At 46.0% G+C, this 19,852-nt stretch overlaps 1 protein-coding gene across 1 annotated transcript in view; it reads right to left on the reverse strand.

Moving 5' to 3' along the window:
• Window positions 1-2,819: 2,819 nt before the first annotated feature.
• The window catches only part of LOC148099765 (mannan-binding lectin serine protease 2-like), a 28,757-nt gene continuing 11,724 nt past the window's right edge, over window positions 2,820-19,852 (reverse strand). Inside the window, exons 2-6 of the mRNA XM_087851713.1 lie at window positions 15,497-15,622; window positions 15,166-15,240; window positions 5,954-6,201; window positions 5,655-5,843; window positions 2,820-4,266 (exon numbers count right to left, since the gene is read on the reverse strand). Coding sequence (XP_087707839.1) covers window positions 3,799-4,266; window positions 5,655-5,843; window positions 5,954-6,201; window positions 15,166-15,240; window positions 15,497-15,622 — 1,106 coding nt within the window. The 3' untranslated portion in view covers window positions 2,820-3,798. The remainder of the gene's footprint in view (window positions 4,267-5,654; window positions 5,844-5,953; window positions 6,202-15,165; window positions 15,241-15,496; window positions 15,623-19,852) is intronic.

Here is a 19,852-nt window from a genome sequence, read left to right on the forward strand (position 1 = left end):
TTAACGGTTCGAGGGTTCCTTTGTTCTTGCCGTCGCCTCGGCGCTTGACCCAGACTTTCGCTCTGTAGTTGCTTTTTAGCATAGTACTACAAAAAAATTGTAAATCTGTGAGATATGATTGATAAACGTAAAGGTAACTGTATAAATGTGTTCAATGACTTTGTTACTTTTAATGATTGGAGAGGACCCGCTTCGATTCGCACTCGATTCAAACTTTACGATGCACGCTCACCTAACTTGCGTTTGCACCTTTGTCCACACGTAAACTGCGTTTTATTATTTATATATTAGTTTTTCGCCTCTCACTGCTTAAGCCATTAATCTTTCTGGAATTGTTTTTTTAAACAGATGCGACCTCACAAAAGATATTAGCTATGCTGTCAGACCTGACGACAGCTGTTAACGAACTCCGTGAGGAGGTCAGAGCCATCCGCCATCCCTGCTGAAATGAATCGGTAGATGCTGGGGTATTGCCTCTGGATTTGCCCTTGCACAACATTGAGGAGCTAAACAATGCAGAGGCAGCTCTTCAATCATAAGAGGCAAATAAGGCAATGGTAAGTATATAAAGGTTATGTACACTTTGTAACTATAAAGTGTAATAGCTGTCAGATGTGATTTAAATACATAACAACGGCCTGTTGATTAAACACACAAGCACTTGCATACACATTTAAGACATGAGACACGCTAATTCCATCTCTTAAAATGTGTCTATAGGTGAGACGCTTTGCCTTGATTGGAGGGACCACACTGGAGGTGCGAGTCCGCCGTGTAATGGCTTATGCCATTACAAATGAGCTGGCCTCGGTACTCAACTGGGCAGGGAAAAAAACCAAGGACCAGACAAAGCAAAAAATGGCATTTAAAGATACAGCGCTCTGCAAATGCATATATGGTGGTAAGTTTTACAGTTTTTTTGCTATATTACTTTGTCTTTCTTAATAACAAGACTTTCATGTCCGGTTAATCTGGAGATGGAGTCTTTGGTCTTTGGCTTGTTTAGTCCTCGGGTTGTAGTTGTACAGCCCGAGGACCCCATGTTTATTTTGTTTTAAAGGATACACGGCACACCATGCTAAGACTTATCACTTATCACAGCTCATAGCTCTTTGGGAATCAAATGCGGCAGTTTGCAGATTTACGCCTGGTGACTTTCATGTTTATCAGCCTAGGAGTTTACATACTTTCTCCCCGCTGAAGACAGTTAACAAGAGCTTATTCATGTGCTCTAATTCACTTTTTTTGTTTGTGTGTGTATTTTTTTCCTAGATGGCCTGACGCAGCAGTTAGGGGCAAACTTTATGTCCGAGTTTATCTTTGCACAAGCAGTGCAGAAATGGCTCCGATACGCCCCAGATCGTATGGGTATGGGTGGTGCAGGACGCACATCATGCATCCCCATCCCAGAGTAAAAAATTACAAACTTCTGTGAAACATATAAATGTAAATAGGAAACTGTCTTTTAATAAAGTATTTAGCAAACGAAACATGCCTATTGACCTTTTTTTGTTTATTTTTTTTCTCTGTTACATCACATGCTGTCAGGCGTTGTGGAGTGGAGGCGAGGAAGAAGGAACCCAAACGCAGGACTCGCAGGTAGGTGAAGCTGGGTGATTTATTGATGATGGAGTGAACACGCAGAACAGAGGAAGGACATGGCTGGCTGGACGACTGACTGAATGAATGAACGAAGGACGGACTGGCTGACCGAACACTGGCGGAAACAACAACATAACCTAAACATCAATGACACAACAAAGAACGAGTAGAAACAGAAGACTTAAATACACAGACTGATGAGGATGATAATGAGAGACCGGTGAGTACACAGCTGAACATAATCTGGCTAATGGCACGAGACGAGGTGACACAGGAACAAACAGGAAATGAAACAGGAAGTGGCAAAATAAACTGAACATGAACAAAACGGAAAGCACTGGGTCACCGACCCAGGAACCCTGACACATGCAATGCTTTCTTATTTTAGGATATTAATATTGACATGATACATTGTGAGACATTTGTTGTTGTTTTTTTTATAAAGGGTGTCCAATTTGAGGAATAAGTACAATTATGTGTTTAGGTGGTTTTAAGTATTGATGGAAACATGCAGTAGTTTAGTATTGGTTAAAATACCTATAAAGAAAGGTAGATTTCCAGTCATGATTTAACTGTTGTTTTAATAAAAAGCAACTGTGCGAAAGAGGTGGAAAATCAACACCATAGCTCAACAGTGTTTCAATATCAGAATCTGACATTGTTTCAATGTCAGGTTTCAACATTGATTCAACATCAAAACCTGACGTTGTTTCAACATTAAAAAAGGGTGCAAGAGTGATGTTAGGTCAACGTCACACTTCAACGTTGATTCAATGACGTCGCCTGATATTGATTCCACGTTGTTTCAATGTTTCCTTGCTATCTGGGAATATGTGCAAACAACAGCATGTTTTCAGTCTCTTGCCACATCTGTAAAGACAGTAACATTTTTTTAAAAGCTTGTACTTCAGTAACTCCTCATTAATCAGGAACTATGGATTAAAGTACTGTAGTGTACTGTAATACTGAAAAAATGTAAGAGAAGAACTTCAGATCCTGAGTGTGTGAGGACAGAAGAATCAGCTTTATTTCAATATTGAGGGATAAAATTTATATGTGAGTTTGATGGTTCTGTTGTCTTTGTGATTACAGGAGCTGCCCTCAGATTCAGACCTCAGCACCACCCAGTGACAGCAGACAGATCATCCAACATGTTCACATGTTAACTGCAAAATGAACTGATGGAAACAGTACAAAGGTTAAAGTACCACATGTGCTGTAGTGAAAGCTGCAGCTTTATTGATAAAGTTAAAGACAAAAAACAAAAGGATTAATCACTCATGTAACTGTGTCACTATATATCAGCATTAACAGGACCTCAGTTTGGTGTTTCACAAAGCTGCTGATCTCAGACCTGCACAGCTTCTGTTTTAAACACTTGATGTACTCAGCTGCATGAAGAGCACGTTTGAGTTTCTCTGACACAATTAAATAAAACCTGATGAAGGTCAAAGGTCGTCACTTGTATGTTGAACTACAAACTTGTCAAAAAAAGTGATTCAGAGTTATTCATACCAGAGTAACCAGAGAGGATCATATATTTTTAAATATATAACTTTCTACAGGACTGAATATAATATCTTTATGTAAAAGTCCGGAGCCTCTGGGGAGTATCTGAGTATTTATAACATTACACAAACCAAAGGTCTCATCACAGTGTTGATGAAATGCTGGGTTTATCCATCTCCTGGGGCGGGCCTACAGAGGAGTGCTGAAGATTGTCCCCTACTGGCTAGTAGTGATTACAGAAATCAATACCATGATGGGCTTGAACTTGAACCCTGATTTCACTGTTTTATCTGTGAGATTTGCCCCAAGGAGGAAATCGGACAAATATCTTTTATTTAAACTACTGGCTGGTGCAAAGAATAACTCGCAAATGGCTAAACGTGGATCCACCGTCATGTTTGGACTGGATAGGCATTATCAAGGAAATTTACACAATGGAGACTTTTTCATTGAGACTTGCTGCTGATAAATCTGAGAAGTACTGGAAAAATGGGACCTTTACTTGAATGGACAAATATTAAAGTTCTGGTACCAAAAGTATCATTGCTGTAATTCACCTGTTTGTACCATAAATGGATGCCTTTCTTTAATGCGTCTTTGCTAGCCTAGCGCTCTGTACTTGTTAAAGGTCTGAATGTTTTGTAAAAAATATACAAAAGCACCAACAAAAATAAAGTAAACCCAGCATCACCACCAGGGGGCAGCGTGAAGGTGACTCTGAATCCACTCCACATATTTGGCCACTCGGGTATAGACTCCATACACTCTCAGACTCCCGCACTCCTCCGGTCCGCCCCAGGACACCAACCCAAACACCGCCCACCTCCGGCTGACCTCGTCCTCCATTACAAACGCACCCCCGCTGTCCCCTAGGCAGGTGTCCCGCCCCCCCTCGAAGAAGCCGGCACAGAACATGTTGTCAGTGATGTTGTAGCTGACGGAGCGCGAGGCGTAGCTCGCCTCACACTCGGCCTGGGAGACCACAGGCAGCTTCACATACTGCAGGAGGTCAGAGGTCATCTCGAGGTCGGTGTTCGACGCAGGGTCAAAGGTCAGAGTGGATGAGGGGGAGGAAGAAGTAGAGGCGTTGGGGTTGGAGATTCCCCAACCGGCAACCACACCCAGAGAGTTGGGGAGAGGTGCCAGAGGGTCATCCTGGGGTAAAGACAGAGGTCAGAGGTCAACCAGCAGACAGATCAGTAAAAGATTTACATCGTTATTTTAAAGACATAAAGAAACATGTGATTCAAAAATACTGTAAATAAAGCAAACGTGTCCACATCCAGCCCAAAGCAGACGTGTCTCTGAGACGAACGCTGCTGGACAGGAGCGAGTTTCCACCGGGCTACACCTCTGCTTCATCTGGACGCCACCTGCTGCAGCTTTGGAGGATAAATATGTAGAAACGCTTCTGCATCACACCCACCCAAAGCATTCTTCCCCTGCAGATTTATAGGTCGTCAAGCCTCGACCAGGTCAGTGGACTTCACTGTGGTTTCAAAACACTTTGAACTTCATCACACCAACCCTCGCTGTTTTAGAACTCACATGATGGCGTCCACGAGGAGCCTCACACTCACCGTCTCACCGAAGACCTTTGCAGTCATGTGAAAAAGGTTTTACATATCAGGACATGAACATAATCTTTTTCTCTCAGCTTCTAAAAGGATTCAAATGAAAGCTGAGCCTGTGTCAAATGCAGAGGTTGGCAGCTTGTAGCTCCTCCTTCAGTCGTGATGTTTCTGTGTCTCACCAGGGTGGAGGAGTTTGTGCCCACTCTTCTTCACCGCTGCTTTGGCTTATTGAGGTTTGCAGCTTTAATCTGTGCACAGCTGTCTGAGCTCTGGACTTTGGACCGTTGCAGCAGCTCCACTCGTTTCTGCTTCAGCCGTTCTGTTGGAGATTTAGCTGCTTAGCTGTGGGACAGACGGCCTCACGCTGCATACGTTGGTATACAGATGAGTTCACAGCCCACTCGCTCACTGCAAGGTGCCCACATCCTCAGGCGATCCCAAGCCAGCCAGAAAATCTCTCAGCATTTCCTGGATCTGCTCGGGGGCTTCTTCCTGTTAACACCTCACCAGGAGCCGTCCCAATCAGGGACTTTCAGTGTCGAGGAGTAGCTCCTCCCCCGTCTTTAATGAGGGGACCAGCTGACCTTTGGAGCAAGCATAGGTGAGGTTCGGCTTCACCTTCACGCACTGCTGCTAAGCACCATGCTTTGTTTTTACCCCGACTTTGCCAAGCACACTCTGGCAGACTCACGGACACCTGTACAGGTAAGGAGGCCTTAACCGGGTCCTCCTGCCTGAAGAGCTCAGGAAAGCTAACTCCACCTAATCTCCACCTTTTTTCAGACTGAAGTCATTAAAGTCATTCTAGTTTTTTATAAAGCAGACTTTTATTATTAGTTTTACATTTTCAGTCTCTGATAACCGTTGTGTCTGTCAGCTCAGAGGTCCTGTGACCTCTGACCTTTGTGTTGGGAGATCACTCCTAAGTGAACACGGCTTTGTGCAGACTCAGCTGGAGCTGTGACCCACCTGTGTGTGAGGCAGTGGGAGACAGACTGGACGGATGAGTTGGTTAAACTCCACCCGCTCACTCAGCCTCAGCAGGGCGATGTCGTTGTTGTAGTTGTTGGGTTGGAAGTCCGGGTGGAGGAAGATCCGGTCTACGGAGAGGTTGGTGGCCCGACGTTTGTCTCTGACATCATGGAGACCAAGGAAGACCTGAAGGACAGAACAAGCAGGTCACTGACAGCCGATGAGCATCCGTCCCACGGTTTGGCAGACGCAGAGACACAAAGCTAATCACAGATATAGGAGAGGACTTCAGAAACCTTGACGTGGTCAGCGGCCACGGGAACGACACTGGTGTCCCTCCTCAGGGACCGCAGGATGTGGGCAGCTGTGAGGACCCAGGACTCCGACAGCAGTGCCCCGGAGCCGAACCAGCGATCCTCTGGGACCCTGGACAGGTCCTCCACACTGAGCAGGACCTGCCAGGGGAAGAAGCCAGGCTCGGCGCTACGACCGCCCACAATCCGCTTCACCTGAGGGGGGAGAGGGCGGGATGGCTGGCCGCAGGCTGGACACGCAGAGACAGACAGATGAACAGACAGACAGATGAACAGACAGACAGGTTAAAAGAAGGACAGGTGAACAGGCAGACAGGTTATCAGGAACGGACAGACAGGTGAACAGACAGGTGAACAGACAGACAAGTTATCAGACAGACAGGTTATCAGGCAGACAGGTGAACAGACAGAGAGGTTAACAGGCAGACAGGTTAACAGAAAGACAGGTGAACAGACAGACAGGTGAACAGACAGACAGGTTATCAGGAACAGACAGACAGGTGAACAGACAGACAGGTGAAAGGGCAGACAGGTTATCAGAAACGGACAGACAGGTGAAAAGACAGACAGGTGAACAGGCAGACAGGTTATCAGGAACGGACAGACAGGTGAACAGACAGACAGGTGAACAGGCAGAAAGGTTATCAGGAACGGACAGACAGGTGAACAGGCAGACAGGTTATCAGGAACGGACAGACAGGTGAACAGACAGACAGGTGAACAGGCAGAAAGGTTATCAGGAACGGACAGAAAGGTTAACAGACAGACAGGTGAACGGGCAGACAGGTTATCAGACAGACAGGTGAACAGACAGACAGGTGAACAGACAGACAGGTGAACAGACAGACAGGTTATCAGGAACGGACAGACAGATGAACAGACAGACAGGTGAACAGGCAGACAGGTTATCAGGAACGGACAGACAGGTGAGCAGACAGACAGGTTTTCAGACAGAAAGGTGAACTGACAGACAGGTGAACAGACAGACAGGTGAACAGACAGACAGGTTATCAGGAACGGACAGACAGATGAACAGACAGACAGGTGAACAGGCAGACAGGTTATCAGGAACGGACAGACAGGTGAACAGACAGACAGGTTTTCAGACAGACAGGTGAACAGGCAGACAGGTTAACAGGCAGACAGGTGAACAGACAGACAGGTGAACAGACAGACAGGTTATCAGGAACGGACAGACAGGTGAACAGACAGACAGGTGAACAGGCAGACAGGTTATCAGACAGACAGGTGAACAGACAGACAAGTTATCAGACAGACAGGTTATCAGGCAGACAGGTGAACAGACAGACAGGTGAACAGACAGACAGGTGAACAGGCAGACAGGTTATCAGACAGACAGGTGAACAGACAGACAAGTTATCAGACAGACAGGTTATTAGGCAGACAGGTGAACAGACAGAGAGGTTAACAGGCAGACAGGTTAACAGACAGACAGGTGAACAGACAGACAGGTGAACAGGCAGACAGGTTAACAGACATACAGGTTAACAGGCAGACAGGTGAACAGGCAGAAAGGTGAACAGGCAGACAGGTGAACAGGCAGACAGGTTAACAGGCAGACAGGTGAACAGACAGACAGGTTAAAAGACAGACAGGTTAACAGACAGACAGGTGAACAGGCAGACAGGTTAACAGGCAGAGAGGTTATCAGACAGACAGGTGAACAGACAGACAGGTGAACAGACAGACAGCTGAACAGGCAGACAGGTGAACAGAAAGACAGGTGAACAGACAGACAGGTGAACAGAAAGAGAGGTTAACAGGCAGACAGGTTATCAGACAGACAGGTGAACAGACAGACAGTTGAACAGACAAACAAGTTATCAGACAGACAGGTTATCAGGCAGACAGGTGAACAGACAGACAGGTGAACAGACAGAGGTTAACAGGCAGACAGGTTAAAAGGCAGACAGGTGAACAGACAGACAAGTTATCAGACAGACAGGTGAACAGACAGAGAGGTGAACAGACAGACAGGTTATCAGGAACGGACAGACAGGTGAACAGACAGACAGGTGAACAGGCGGACAGGTTATCAGACAGACAGGTTAACAGACAGACAGGTGAACAGGCAGACAGGTTATCAGGAACGGACAGACAGGTGAGCAGACAGACAGGTTTTCAGACAGAAAGGTGAACTGACAGACAGGTGAACAGACAGACAGGTGAACAGACAGACAGGTTATCAGGAACGGACAGACAGATGAACAGACAGACAGGTGAACAGGCAGACAGGTTATCAGGAACGGACAGACAGGTGAACAGACAGACAGGTTTTCAGACAGACAGGTGAACAGGCAGACAGGTTAACAGGCAGACAGGTGAACAGACAGACAGGTGAACAGACAGACAGGTTATCAGGAACGGACAGACAGGTGAACAGACAGACAGGTGAACAGGCAGACAGGTTATCAGACAGACAGGTGAACAGACAGACAAGTTATCAGACAGACAGGTTATCAGGCAGACAGGTGAACAGACAGACAGGTGAACAGACAGACAGGTGAACAGGCAGACAGGTTATCAGACAGACAGGTGAACAGACAGACAAGTTATCAGACAGACAGGTTATTAGGCAGACAGGTGAACAGACAGAGAGGTTAACAGGCAGACAGGTTAACAGACAGACAGGTGAACAGACAGACAGGTGAACAGGCAGACAGGTTAACAGACATACAGGTTAACAGGCAGACAGGTGAACAGGCAGAAAGGTGAACAGGCAGACAGGTGAACAGGCAGACAGGTTAACAGGCAGACAGGTGAACAGACAGACAGGTTAAAAGACAGACAGGTTAACAGACAGACAGGTGAACAGGCAGACAGGTTAACAGGCAGAGAGGTTATCAGACAGACAGGTGAACAGACAGACAGGTGAACAGACAGACAGCTGAACAGGCAGACAGGTGAACAGAAAGACAGGTGAACAGACAGACAGGTGAACAGAAAGAGAGGTTAACAGGCAGACAGGTTATCAGACAGACAGGTGAACAGACAGACAGTTGAACAGACAAACAAGTTATCAGACAGACAGGTTATCAGGCAGACAGGTGAACAGACAGACAGGTGAACAGACAGAGGTTAACAGGCAGACAGGTTAAAAGGCAGACAGGTGAACAGACAGACAAGTTATCAGACAGACAGGTGAACAGACAGAGAGGTGAACAGACAGACAGGTTATCAGGAACGGACAGACAGGTGAACAGACAGACAGGTGAACAGGCGGACAGGTTATCAGACAGACAGGTGAACAGACAGACAGGTGAACAGACAGACAAGTTATCAGACAGACAGGTGAACAGACAGAGAGGTTAACAGGCAGACAGGTGAACAGACAGACAGGTTATCAGGAACGGACAGACAGGTGAAAAGACAGACAGGTGAACAGGCAGACAGGTTATCAGGAACGGACAGAAAGGTGAACTGACAGACAGGTGAACAGACAGACAGGTGAACAGACAGACAGGTTTTCAGACAGACAGGTGAACAGGCAGACAGGTTATCAGACAGACAGGTGAACAGACAGACAGGTGAACAGACAGACAGGTGAACAGTCAGACAGGTTATCAGGAACGGACAGAAAGGTGAACAGACAGACAGGTTTTCAGACAGACAGGTTTTCAGACAGACAGGTGAACAGACAGACAGGTGAACAGACAGAGAGCTTAACAGGCAGACAGGTTAACAGGCAGACAGGTGAAAAGACAGACAGGTGAACAGACAGACAGGTTATCAGGAACGGATAGACAGGTGAACAGACAGACAGGTGAACAGGCAGACAGGTTATCAGACAGACAGGTGAACAGACAGACAGGTGAACAGACAGACAGGTGAACAGGCAGACAGGTTATCAGGAACGGACAGGCAGGTGAACAGACAGACAGGTGAACAGACACACAGGTGAACAGGCAGACAGGTTATCAGACAGACAGGTGAACAGACAGACAGGTGAACAGGCAGACAGGTTATCAGACAGACAGGTTATCAGGCAGACAGGTGAACAGACAGACAGGTGAACAGACAGAGGTTAACAGGCAGACAGGTTAACAGGCAGACAGGTGAACAGGTAGACAGGTTAACAGACAGACAGGTGAACAGACAGACAGGTGAACAGTCAGACAGGTTATCAGGAACGGACAGACAGGTTTTCAGACAGACAGGTTTTCAGACAGACAGGTGAACAGACAGAGAGCTTAACAGGCAGAGAGCTTAACAGGCAGACAGGTTAACAGGCAGACAGGTGAACAGACAGACAGGTGAACAGACAGACAGGTTATCAGGAACGGACAGACAGGTGAACAGACAGACAGGTGAACAGGCAGACAGGTTATCAGACAGACAGGTGAACAGACAGACAAGTTATCAGACAGACAGGTTATCAGGCAGACAGGTGAACAGACAGACAGGTGAACAGACAGACAGGTGAACAGGCAGACAGGTTATCAGACAGACAGGTGAACAGACAGACAAGTTATCAGACAGACAGGTGAACAGGCAGACAGGTTAACAGACAGACAGGTTAACAGGCAGACAGGTGAACAGGCAGAAAGGTGAACAGGCAGACACGTGAACAGGCAGACAGGTTAAAAGGCAGACAGGTGAACAGACAGACAGGTTAAAAGACAGACAGGTTAACAGAAAGACAGGTGAACAGGCAGACAGGTTAACAGGCAGAGAGGTTATCAGACAGACAGGTGAACAGACAGACAGGTGAACAGACAGACAGGTGAAAAGGCAGACAGGTGAACAGAAAGACAGGTTATCAGGAACGGACAGACAGGTGAACAGACAGACAGGTGAACAGAAAGACAGGTTAACAGGCAGACAGGTTATCAGACAGACAGGTGAACAGACAGACAGGTGAACAGACAGACAGGTGAACAGACAAACAAGTTATCAGACAGACAGGTTATCAGGCAGACAGGTGAACAGACAGACAGGTGAACAGACAGAGGTTAACAGGCAGACAGGTTAACAGGCAGACAGGTGAACAGACAGAGAAGTTATCAGACAGACAGGTGAACAGACAGAAAGGTTATCAGGAACGGACAGACAGGTGAACAGACAGACAGGTGAACAGGCAGACAGGTGAAAAGGCAGACAGGTTATCAGGAACGGACAGACAGGTGAACAAACACACAGGTGAACAGGCAGACAGGTTATCAGGAACGGACAGGCAGGTGAACAGACAGACAGGTGAACAGACACACAGGTGAACAGGCAGACAGGTTATCAGACAGACAGGTGAACAGACAGAAAGGTGAACAGACAGACAGGTGAACAGACAGACAAGTTATCAGACAGACAGGTGAACAGACAGACAGGTGAACAGACAGACAAGTTATCAGACAGACAGGTGAACAGACAGACAGGTTATCAGGAACGGACAGACAGGTGAACAGACAGACAGTTGAACAGGCAGACAGGTTATCAGGAACGGACAGACAGGTGAACAGACAGACAGGTGAACAGACAGATAGGTGAACAGGCAGACAGGTTATCAGACAGACAGGTGAACAGACAGACAAGTTATCAGACAGACAGGTTATCAGGCAGACAGGTGAACAGACAGACAGGTGAACAGACAGACAGATGAACAGACAGAGGTTAACAGGCAGACAGGTTAACAGGCAGACAGGTGAACAGGCAGACAGGTTAACAGACAGACAGGTGAACAGACAGACAGGTTAACAGACAGACAGGTTATCAGGAACAGACAGACAGGTGAACAGACAGACAGGTTATCAGACAGACAGGTGAACAGACAGAGAGGTGAACAGACAGACAGGTGAACAGACAGACAGGTGAACAGGCAGACACGTTAACAGACAGACAGGTGAACAGACAGACAGGTGAACAGACAGACAGGTTATCAGGAACGGACAGACAGGTGAACAGACAGACAGGTGAACAGGCGGACAGGTTATCAGACAGACAGGTGAACAGACAGACAGGTGAACAGACAGACAAGTTATCAGACAGACAGGTGAACAGACAGAGAGGTTAACAGGCAGACAGGTGAACAGACAGACAGGTTATCAGGAACGGACAGACAGGTGAACAGACAGACAGGTGAACAGGCAGACAGGTTATCAGGAACGGACAGAAAGGTGAACTGACAGACAGGTGAACAGACAGACAGGTGAACAGACAGACAGGTTTTCAGACAGACAGGTGAACAGGCAGACAGGTTATCAGACAGACAGGTGAACAGACAGACAGGTGAACAGACAGACAGGTGAACAGTCAGAATGGTTATCAGGAACGGACAGAAAGGTGAACAGACAGACAGGTTTTCAGACAGACAGGTTTTCAGACAGACAGGTGAACAGACAGACAGGTAAACAGACAGAGAGCTTAACAGGCAGACAGGTTAACAGGCAGACAGGTGAAAAGACAGACAGGTGAACAGACAGACAGGTTATCAGGAACGGATAGACAGGTGAACAGACAGACAGGTGAAAAGGCAGACAGGTTATCAGACAGACAGGTGAACAGACAGACAGGTGAACAGACAGACAGGTGAACAGGCAGACAGGTTATCAGGAACTGACAGGCAGGTGAACAGACAGACAGGTGAACAGACACACAGGTGAACAGGCAGACAGGTTATCAGACAGACAGGTGAACAGACAGACAGGTGAACAGGCAGACAGGTTTTCAGACAGACAGGTTATCAGGCAGACAGGTGAACAGACAGACAGGTGAACAGACAGAGGTTAACAGGCAGACAGGTTAACAGGCAGACAGGTGAACAGGTAGACAGGTTAACAGACAGACAGGTGAACAGACAGACAGGTGAACAGTCAGACAGGTTATCAGGAACGGACAGACAGGTTTTCAGACAGACAGGTTTTCAGACAGACAGGTGAACAGACAGAGAGCTTAACAGGCAGAGAGCTTAACAGGCAGACAGGTTAACAGGCAGACAGGTGAACAGACAGACAGGTGAACAGACAGACAGGTTATCAGGAACGGACAGACAGGTGAACAGACAGACAGGTGAACAGGCAGACAGGTTATCAGACAGACAGGTGAACAGACAGACAAGTTATCAGACAGACAGGTTATCAGGCAGACAGGTGAACAGACAGACAGGTGAACAGACAGACAGGTGAACAGGCAGACAGGTTATCAGACAGACAGGTGAACAGACAGACAAGTTATCAGACAGACAGGTGAACAGGCAGACAGGTTAACAGACAGACAGGTTAACAGGCAGACAGGTGAACAGGCAGAAAGGTGAACAGGCAGACAGGTGAACAGGCAGACAGGTTAACAGGCAGACAGGTGAACAGACAGACAGGTTAAAAGACAGACAGGTTAACAGAAAGACAGGTGAACAGGCAGACAGGTTAACAGGCAGAGAGGTTATCAGACAGACAGGTGAACAGACAGACAGGTGAACAGACAGACAGGTGAACAGGCAGACAGGTGAACAGAAAGACAGGTTATCAGGAACGGACAGACAGGTGAACAGACAGACAGGTGAACAGAAAGACAGGTTAACAGGCAGACAGGTTATCAGACAGACAGGTGAACAGACAGACAGGTGAACAGACAGACAGGTGAACAGACAAACAAGTTATCAGAAAGACAGGTTATCAGGCAGACAGGTGAACAGACAGACAGGTGAACAGACAGAGGTTAACAGGCAGACAGGTTAACAGGCAGACAGGTGAACAGACAGAGAAGTTATCAGACAGACAGGTGAACAGACAGACAGGTGAACAGGCAGACAGGTGAAAAGGCAGACAGGTTATCAGGAACGGACAGACAGGTGAACAGACAGACAGGTGAACAGGCAGACAGGTTATCAGGAACGGACAGGCAGGTGAACAGACAGACAGGTGAACAGACACACAGGTGAACAGGCAGACAGGTTATCAGACAGACAGGTGAACAGACAGAAAGGTGAACAGACAGACAGGTGAACAGACAGACAAGTTATCAGACAGACAGGTGAACAGACAGACAGGTGAACAGACAGACAAGTTATCAGACAGACAGGTGAACAGACAGACAGGTTATCAGGAACGGACAGACAGGTGAACAGACAGACAGTTGAACAGGCAGACAGGTTATCAGGAACGGACAGACAGGTGAACAGACAGACAGGTGAACAGACAGATAGGTGAACAGGCAGACAGGTTATCAGACAGACAGGTGAACAGACAGACAAGTTATCAGACAGACAGGTTATCAGGCAGACAGGTGAACAGACAGACAGGTGAACAGACAGACAGATGAACAGACAGAGGTTAACAGGCAGACAGGTTAACAGGCAGACAGGTGAACAGGCAGACAGGTTAACAGACAGACAGGTGAACAGACAGACAGGTTAACAGACAGACAGGTTATCAGGAACAGACAGACAGGTGAACAGACAGACAGGTTATCAGACAGACAGGTGAACAGACAGAGAGGTGAACAGACAGACAGGTGAACAGACAGACAGGTGAACAGGCAGACAGGTTAACAGACAGACAGGTGAACAGACAGACAGGTGAACAGACAGACAGGTTATCAGGAACGGACAGACAGGTGAACAGACAGACAGGTGAACAGACAGACAGGTGAACAGGCAGACAGGTTATCAGACAGACAGGTGAACAGACAGACAAGTTATCAGACAGACAGGTTATCAGGCAGACAGGTGAACAGACAGACAGGTGAACAGACAGAGAGGTTAACAGGCAGACAGGTGAACAGGCAGACAGGTGAACAGGCAGACAGGTGAACAGGCAGAGAGGTTAACAGGCAGACAGGTGAAAAGACAGACAGGTTAAAAGAAAGACAGGTTAACAGACAGACAGGTGAACAGACAGACAGGTGAACAGGCAGACAGGTGAACAGACAGACAGGTGAACAGACAGACAGGTTAACAGGCAGACAGGTTAACAGGCAGACAGGTGAACAGGCAGACAGGTTAAAAGGCAGACAGGTGAACAGACAGACAGGTGAACAGGCAGACAGGTTAACAGACAGACAGGTTTTCAGACAGACGGGTGAACAGACAGACAGGTGCACAGACAGACAGGTGCACAGACAGACAGGTTTTTAGACAGACAGGTTTTCAGACAGACAGGTTAACAGACAGACAGGTGAACAGACAGACAGGTTAACAGACAGACAGGTGAACAGACAGACAGGTTAACAGACAGACGGGCAGGTACCTGGCAGACAGGTGAGTACTGTGCTCCTTCCTTCTGAATCAACCCAGTCTCCACTAGGACCACACCTGTATGAAGCTACAAACAGTAAGCGGAGTGTGAGGAGGCCTCTGGTTATCAACAGCAGGTCCAGTTTTTATCATCATGTTTAAAAACAGATGACGAGCAAATTGCCCAAAGATGAGAACAAAATAATAAAAATGAATAAAAACGTTTGCTGACTACAACCAGACACAGAGCTCGAGGAACAACAAGGCTCAGCCAATAATCAATAATCAGACGAGCTGTCACTGCGCAGTAACCACTGAAGGAAACAAACAGGAAGACCTCTTACTGTTAAGCTGCACGCCGCCCTCCCTGCACACGTACTGAACGGTCGCACCGAACAGTGTGCTGTTGTCATGGTTACCAAACACCACGTCAGCCATGTCGACCATCTTTGGACTCCCACAATCCACCACTGTGACAGACAGGACAAAAACACCAATCAGCTTTGAGTCTGAGCAAAAAGGAGGAAGAATGAGCCAGAACCAAACTACAGCTGACCGACAGCGAATCAGAACTGACGTGTTCCAATGATCCAGACACGTGATTTTAATCTGAGACTCATTTCAACGTAACGTGAGACCCGACAGGCTGAAGAGTCAGCGTGTCCTGCAGGGGGCGTCACAGGAACACGCATCGAGACAAAGAGTGCAAACACGTGTGACAGAAACACAGAAACACATGACATCAGCACCGCCATCCCTGAATGTGAGTCACAGACACACAACAGAAGCTTCTGGTTTTACGTTTTATTGGAAAATACAGACACATCAACACTGTTCGCTCCTGCAGTATCTTTATCGGCCAATGAGACTGGCTTGCTCATTAAGCTAGGCTGTGATTGGTCCGGATGCTGGACAGAGAGCTTGGCTTCCTCCTGGAGTCTGCAGAGAAACAAGAGCGAGAGGAAAGTGTGTGAGCAGCCCTGAACCGTCTCTCAGCACCTTTTACCTGCACAGCTGATCTGCAGGACGCCACGGCGGTGCCTGCCCACCACAGCACGACCGGCCTGATCAGCCAGCCCCCCCCCCCCCCGCGGTGGTAAAATAAACATGTCATTCATAACTCACCTGTTTGCATTATTAGGGGCGTGGCCTCTGCGACTGACTGACATGTGGATGGTGACACAGGTGGCTGTAGCTACTAGCTTCACCTGAGCTGGACCCGTGGGCCGTGTTTGTGCTGTTGGAGCCTTTTAATGACATCATTCAATTCAATTCAATTCAATTTTATTTATATAGCGCCAAATCACAACAAAAGTCGCCTCAAGGCGCTTCATAGATACAGAGAAAAACCCAACAATCATATGACCCCCTATGAGCAGCACTTTGGCGACAGTGGGAAGGAAAAACTCCCTTTTAACAGGAAGAAACCTCCGGCAGAACCAGGCTCAGGGAGGGGCGGCCATCTGCTGTGATTGGTTGGGGTGAGAGAAGGAAGACAGGATAAAGACATGCTGTGGAAGAGAGACAGAGGTTAATAACAGATATGATTCAATACAGAGAGGTCTGTTAATACATAGTGAGTGAGAAAGGTGACTGGAAAGGAAAAACTCAGTGCATCATGGGAATCCCCGGCAGCCTACATCTATTGCAGCATAACTAAGGGAGGATTCAGGGTCACCTGGTCCAGCCCTAACTATATGCTTTAGCAAAAAGGAAAGTTTGAAGCCTAATCTTAAAAGTAGAGATAGTGTCTGTCTCCTGAATCCAAACTGGAAGCTGGTTCCACAGAAGAGGGGCCTGAAAACTGAAGGCTCTGCCTCCCATTCTACTTTTAAATACTCTAGGAACAACAAGTAGGCCTGCAGAGCGAGAGCGAAGTGCTCTAATAGGGTGATATGGTACTACAAGTTCATTAAGATAAGATGGGGCCTGATTATTTAAGACCTTGTATGTGAGGAGCAGGATTTTGAATTCTGGATTTAACAGGAAGCCAAAACAGGAGAAATCAGCTCTCTCTTTCTAGTCCCTGTCAGGACTCTTGCTGCAGCATTTTGGATTAACTGAAGGCTTTTCAGGGAGTTTTTAGGACTTCCTGATAATAATGAATTACAGTCGTCCAGCCTGGAAGTAATAAATCTGCACTTACTGCAGAGCAGGCGACATTGAAGGAAATTTAAAACTGCTGGCTAAGGGTAAACATAAATTCAGTAAAATCATAATTCACGTCGGCAGTAATGACACCCGGTTACGCCAATCGGAGGTCACTAAAATCAATATTGAATCGGTGTGCAACTTTGCCAAAACAATGTCGGACTCTGTAGTTTTCTCTGGTCCCCTCCCCAATCAGACCAGGAGTGACATGTTTAGCCGCATGTTCTCCTTAAATTGCTGGCTGTCTGAGTGGTGAGAATGAAAGAAAGAGATTTCCTCATCCTTGGAAATCTTTAAATCAAATCTCAAGACCTACTTATTTTCCAAGGCTTTCGGATCTCGCTGATATTACATGTCTTAAAAAGTTTTCTTTCTATTTTAATTCTTATATTATATTATTCCTCTGTTCAGCACTTTGGCCGACACTTGATGTCTTTTAAATGTGCTATATAAATAAAGCTGACTTGACTTGACTCTGAGACTGAGAGAACTAATAGTGCTGCCTGTTGTGCAGTTAGTTTCCAAAACACGTTATTCATGGTTGCATACAATTTTAGACTGATGTGGGCCAAAGCCTAGCATAGCCTGTAACGTTATTATGACCGGCACATTTTATGAGTGAACTTGGCTTTAATTGACTTACAGGTTTCTTTGAAAAACACTTTCTTATATCCAGGTTCTTCCTTTTTGCTGCCATCCTCCTCTCCTACTTGCAGGTCCTCACAGTGCAGGCTTGCTGCTGCTAAAACTAAACAGAGCTCCCTGAAAGGCACAGCCAATCACATTGGCCATATTTGTCACATGAGGTAGAGAACGTAATTTAAATCTTTCTTCACCGCTGGTTGAATGAGACGTTGACAGATTGTTTTTTTCTTTCTATCGTGTTTGTTTTTCTTTACTTGAAGAAATCAAATTATTGGTGGGGCCATGCCCCCTCTGTCCATGCCAAATCTACGCCCTTGGCCTAGTACATGGTTCTGTTGTTGTAATGATGGTCATGTCATCCATGTAGGCCCTAATGGGAGGAAGACGAAGGCAGTTAGGCAGTTTTGCAATCTTGGCTCAATACACACAGACACACACACACACACACACACACACACACACACACACAAACACACACACACACTCCATTTTTATCTGTATCTAGCATTTCCGAGCAGCATGTCTTCATTATCTGTGTGTCTGCAAACACTCTGGTTTCAGATCCATTTCTCTCTCACGTTGGTACAAATTAGTAAACACTTTTTATATTTCACTGTTTTTACACAAGTAAGCAGCACGTCTTTATCAAGATCAATAAGCTGCTCGCAAACAAGAGTTTTAGTCAAAGGTAATGTAGTAATAATTAAACATTTTAGTATTATTTGTTGACTCCATGTTCTGAGTGTTACATTTTGCCAACTTGTCTATTGGCGATAAAAAGTTAAAGTTAGACTGAAAGCGGGTTCAAGTGTCCAGTGTTCTTCATGTCATGATGTTGCAGTGCACTCACACAGAGGCTGTGGATGCTCCAACAGCACAACTGTGGTTTGTCACTGATATGTGAGACTTGAGTTTGTGCAGCTGAAAGCAGATGAAGGGGTAATTAAAAAATAAATAAGAATAAAACAAATTTATATATATATATATTAAGTAATCCAAAGTATTCAGAATATGTTACTCTCATTGAGTAACGTAACGGATTACGTTACAAAATACATTTTGGGGCATGTATTCTGTAATCCAAGGGCGTAGATTAGGTTTTGGCATTGGTGGGGATGGATGATTCCACCACCGAACCCTGCCCCGTTTCTTTTTCCCCCTTTTTGTCTTTGCTAAAGACAAAAAAAAAAGATTAACAAAAGGGAGAAATATACTTGCCTACATGAACCACCAAGTCATCATCCAATTTCACCTGTGATCTTGTATCACCATTACTCTCTGAGCTTTGTTGGTTCTTCTGTCACCTGATAAATAGGACATACATGACAATAAGAATAAAATGTGTAGCTGCTTTAGTGTTTCTGTCAGTTTGTGCAGATCTTGACTCATCAGTAATGTTTGTAGGCTGAGTGCATTTTTAAAACAATTTGTGCAAACTGCACTACAAGGTGGAATATTTGTAAAATCACGACTACCTCATGATATTTTGCCTCAAAAATTAACCCTATGAATATGTCAGTACCATTAGGATGAAATTATTGTGTCACCAACATTTTAATGTTAGACATATAATTTTAACAGCTTCTATAAACTAATATCCTGGCTTGCTCGAGGCTGCCGTTTTCTCTGACAGTTTCAATCAAAATTAGAAATGCTACTCTGAGACTGTTAGAACTAATAGTGCTGCTTGTTGTGCAGCACTATCGCGTTCGGTGTGAACGCACCGTAACACACCTTTTTGAGAAAAACTGTCTTGTCTTGTTGAAATCTTTTTTTCATTTATGTATTTATTTTATTGTTATTTCACTTTCTTTGTCTGTTTATATTGTTTTTTTACTTTTATCTCAGTTTTTGTGATGGAAAGCATTTTGTTCAACCATGTTGGTTTTAACGTACTCTATAAA

This window comes from Neolamprologus brichardi, chromosome 14 (genome assembly GCF_056152115.1).
Source record: "Neolamprologus brichardi isolate AB-2024 chromosome 14, ASM5615211v1, whole genome shotgun sequence".
NCBI lineage: Eukaryota > Metazoa > Chordata > Actinopteri > Cichliformes > Cichlidae > Neolamprologus > Neolamprologus brichardi.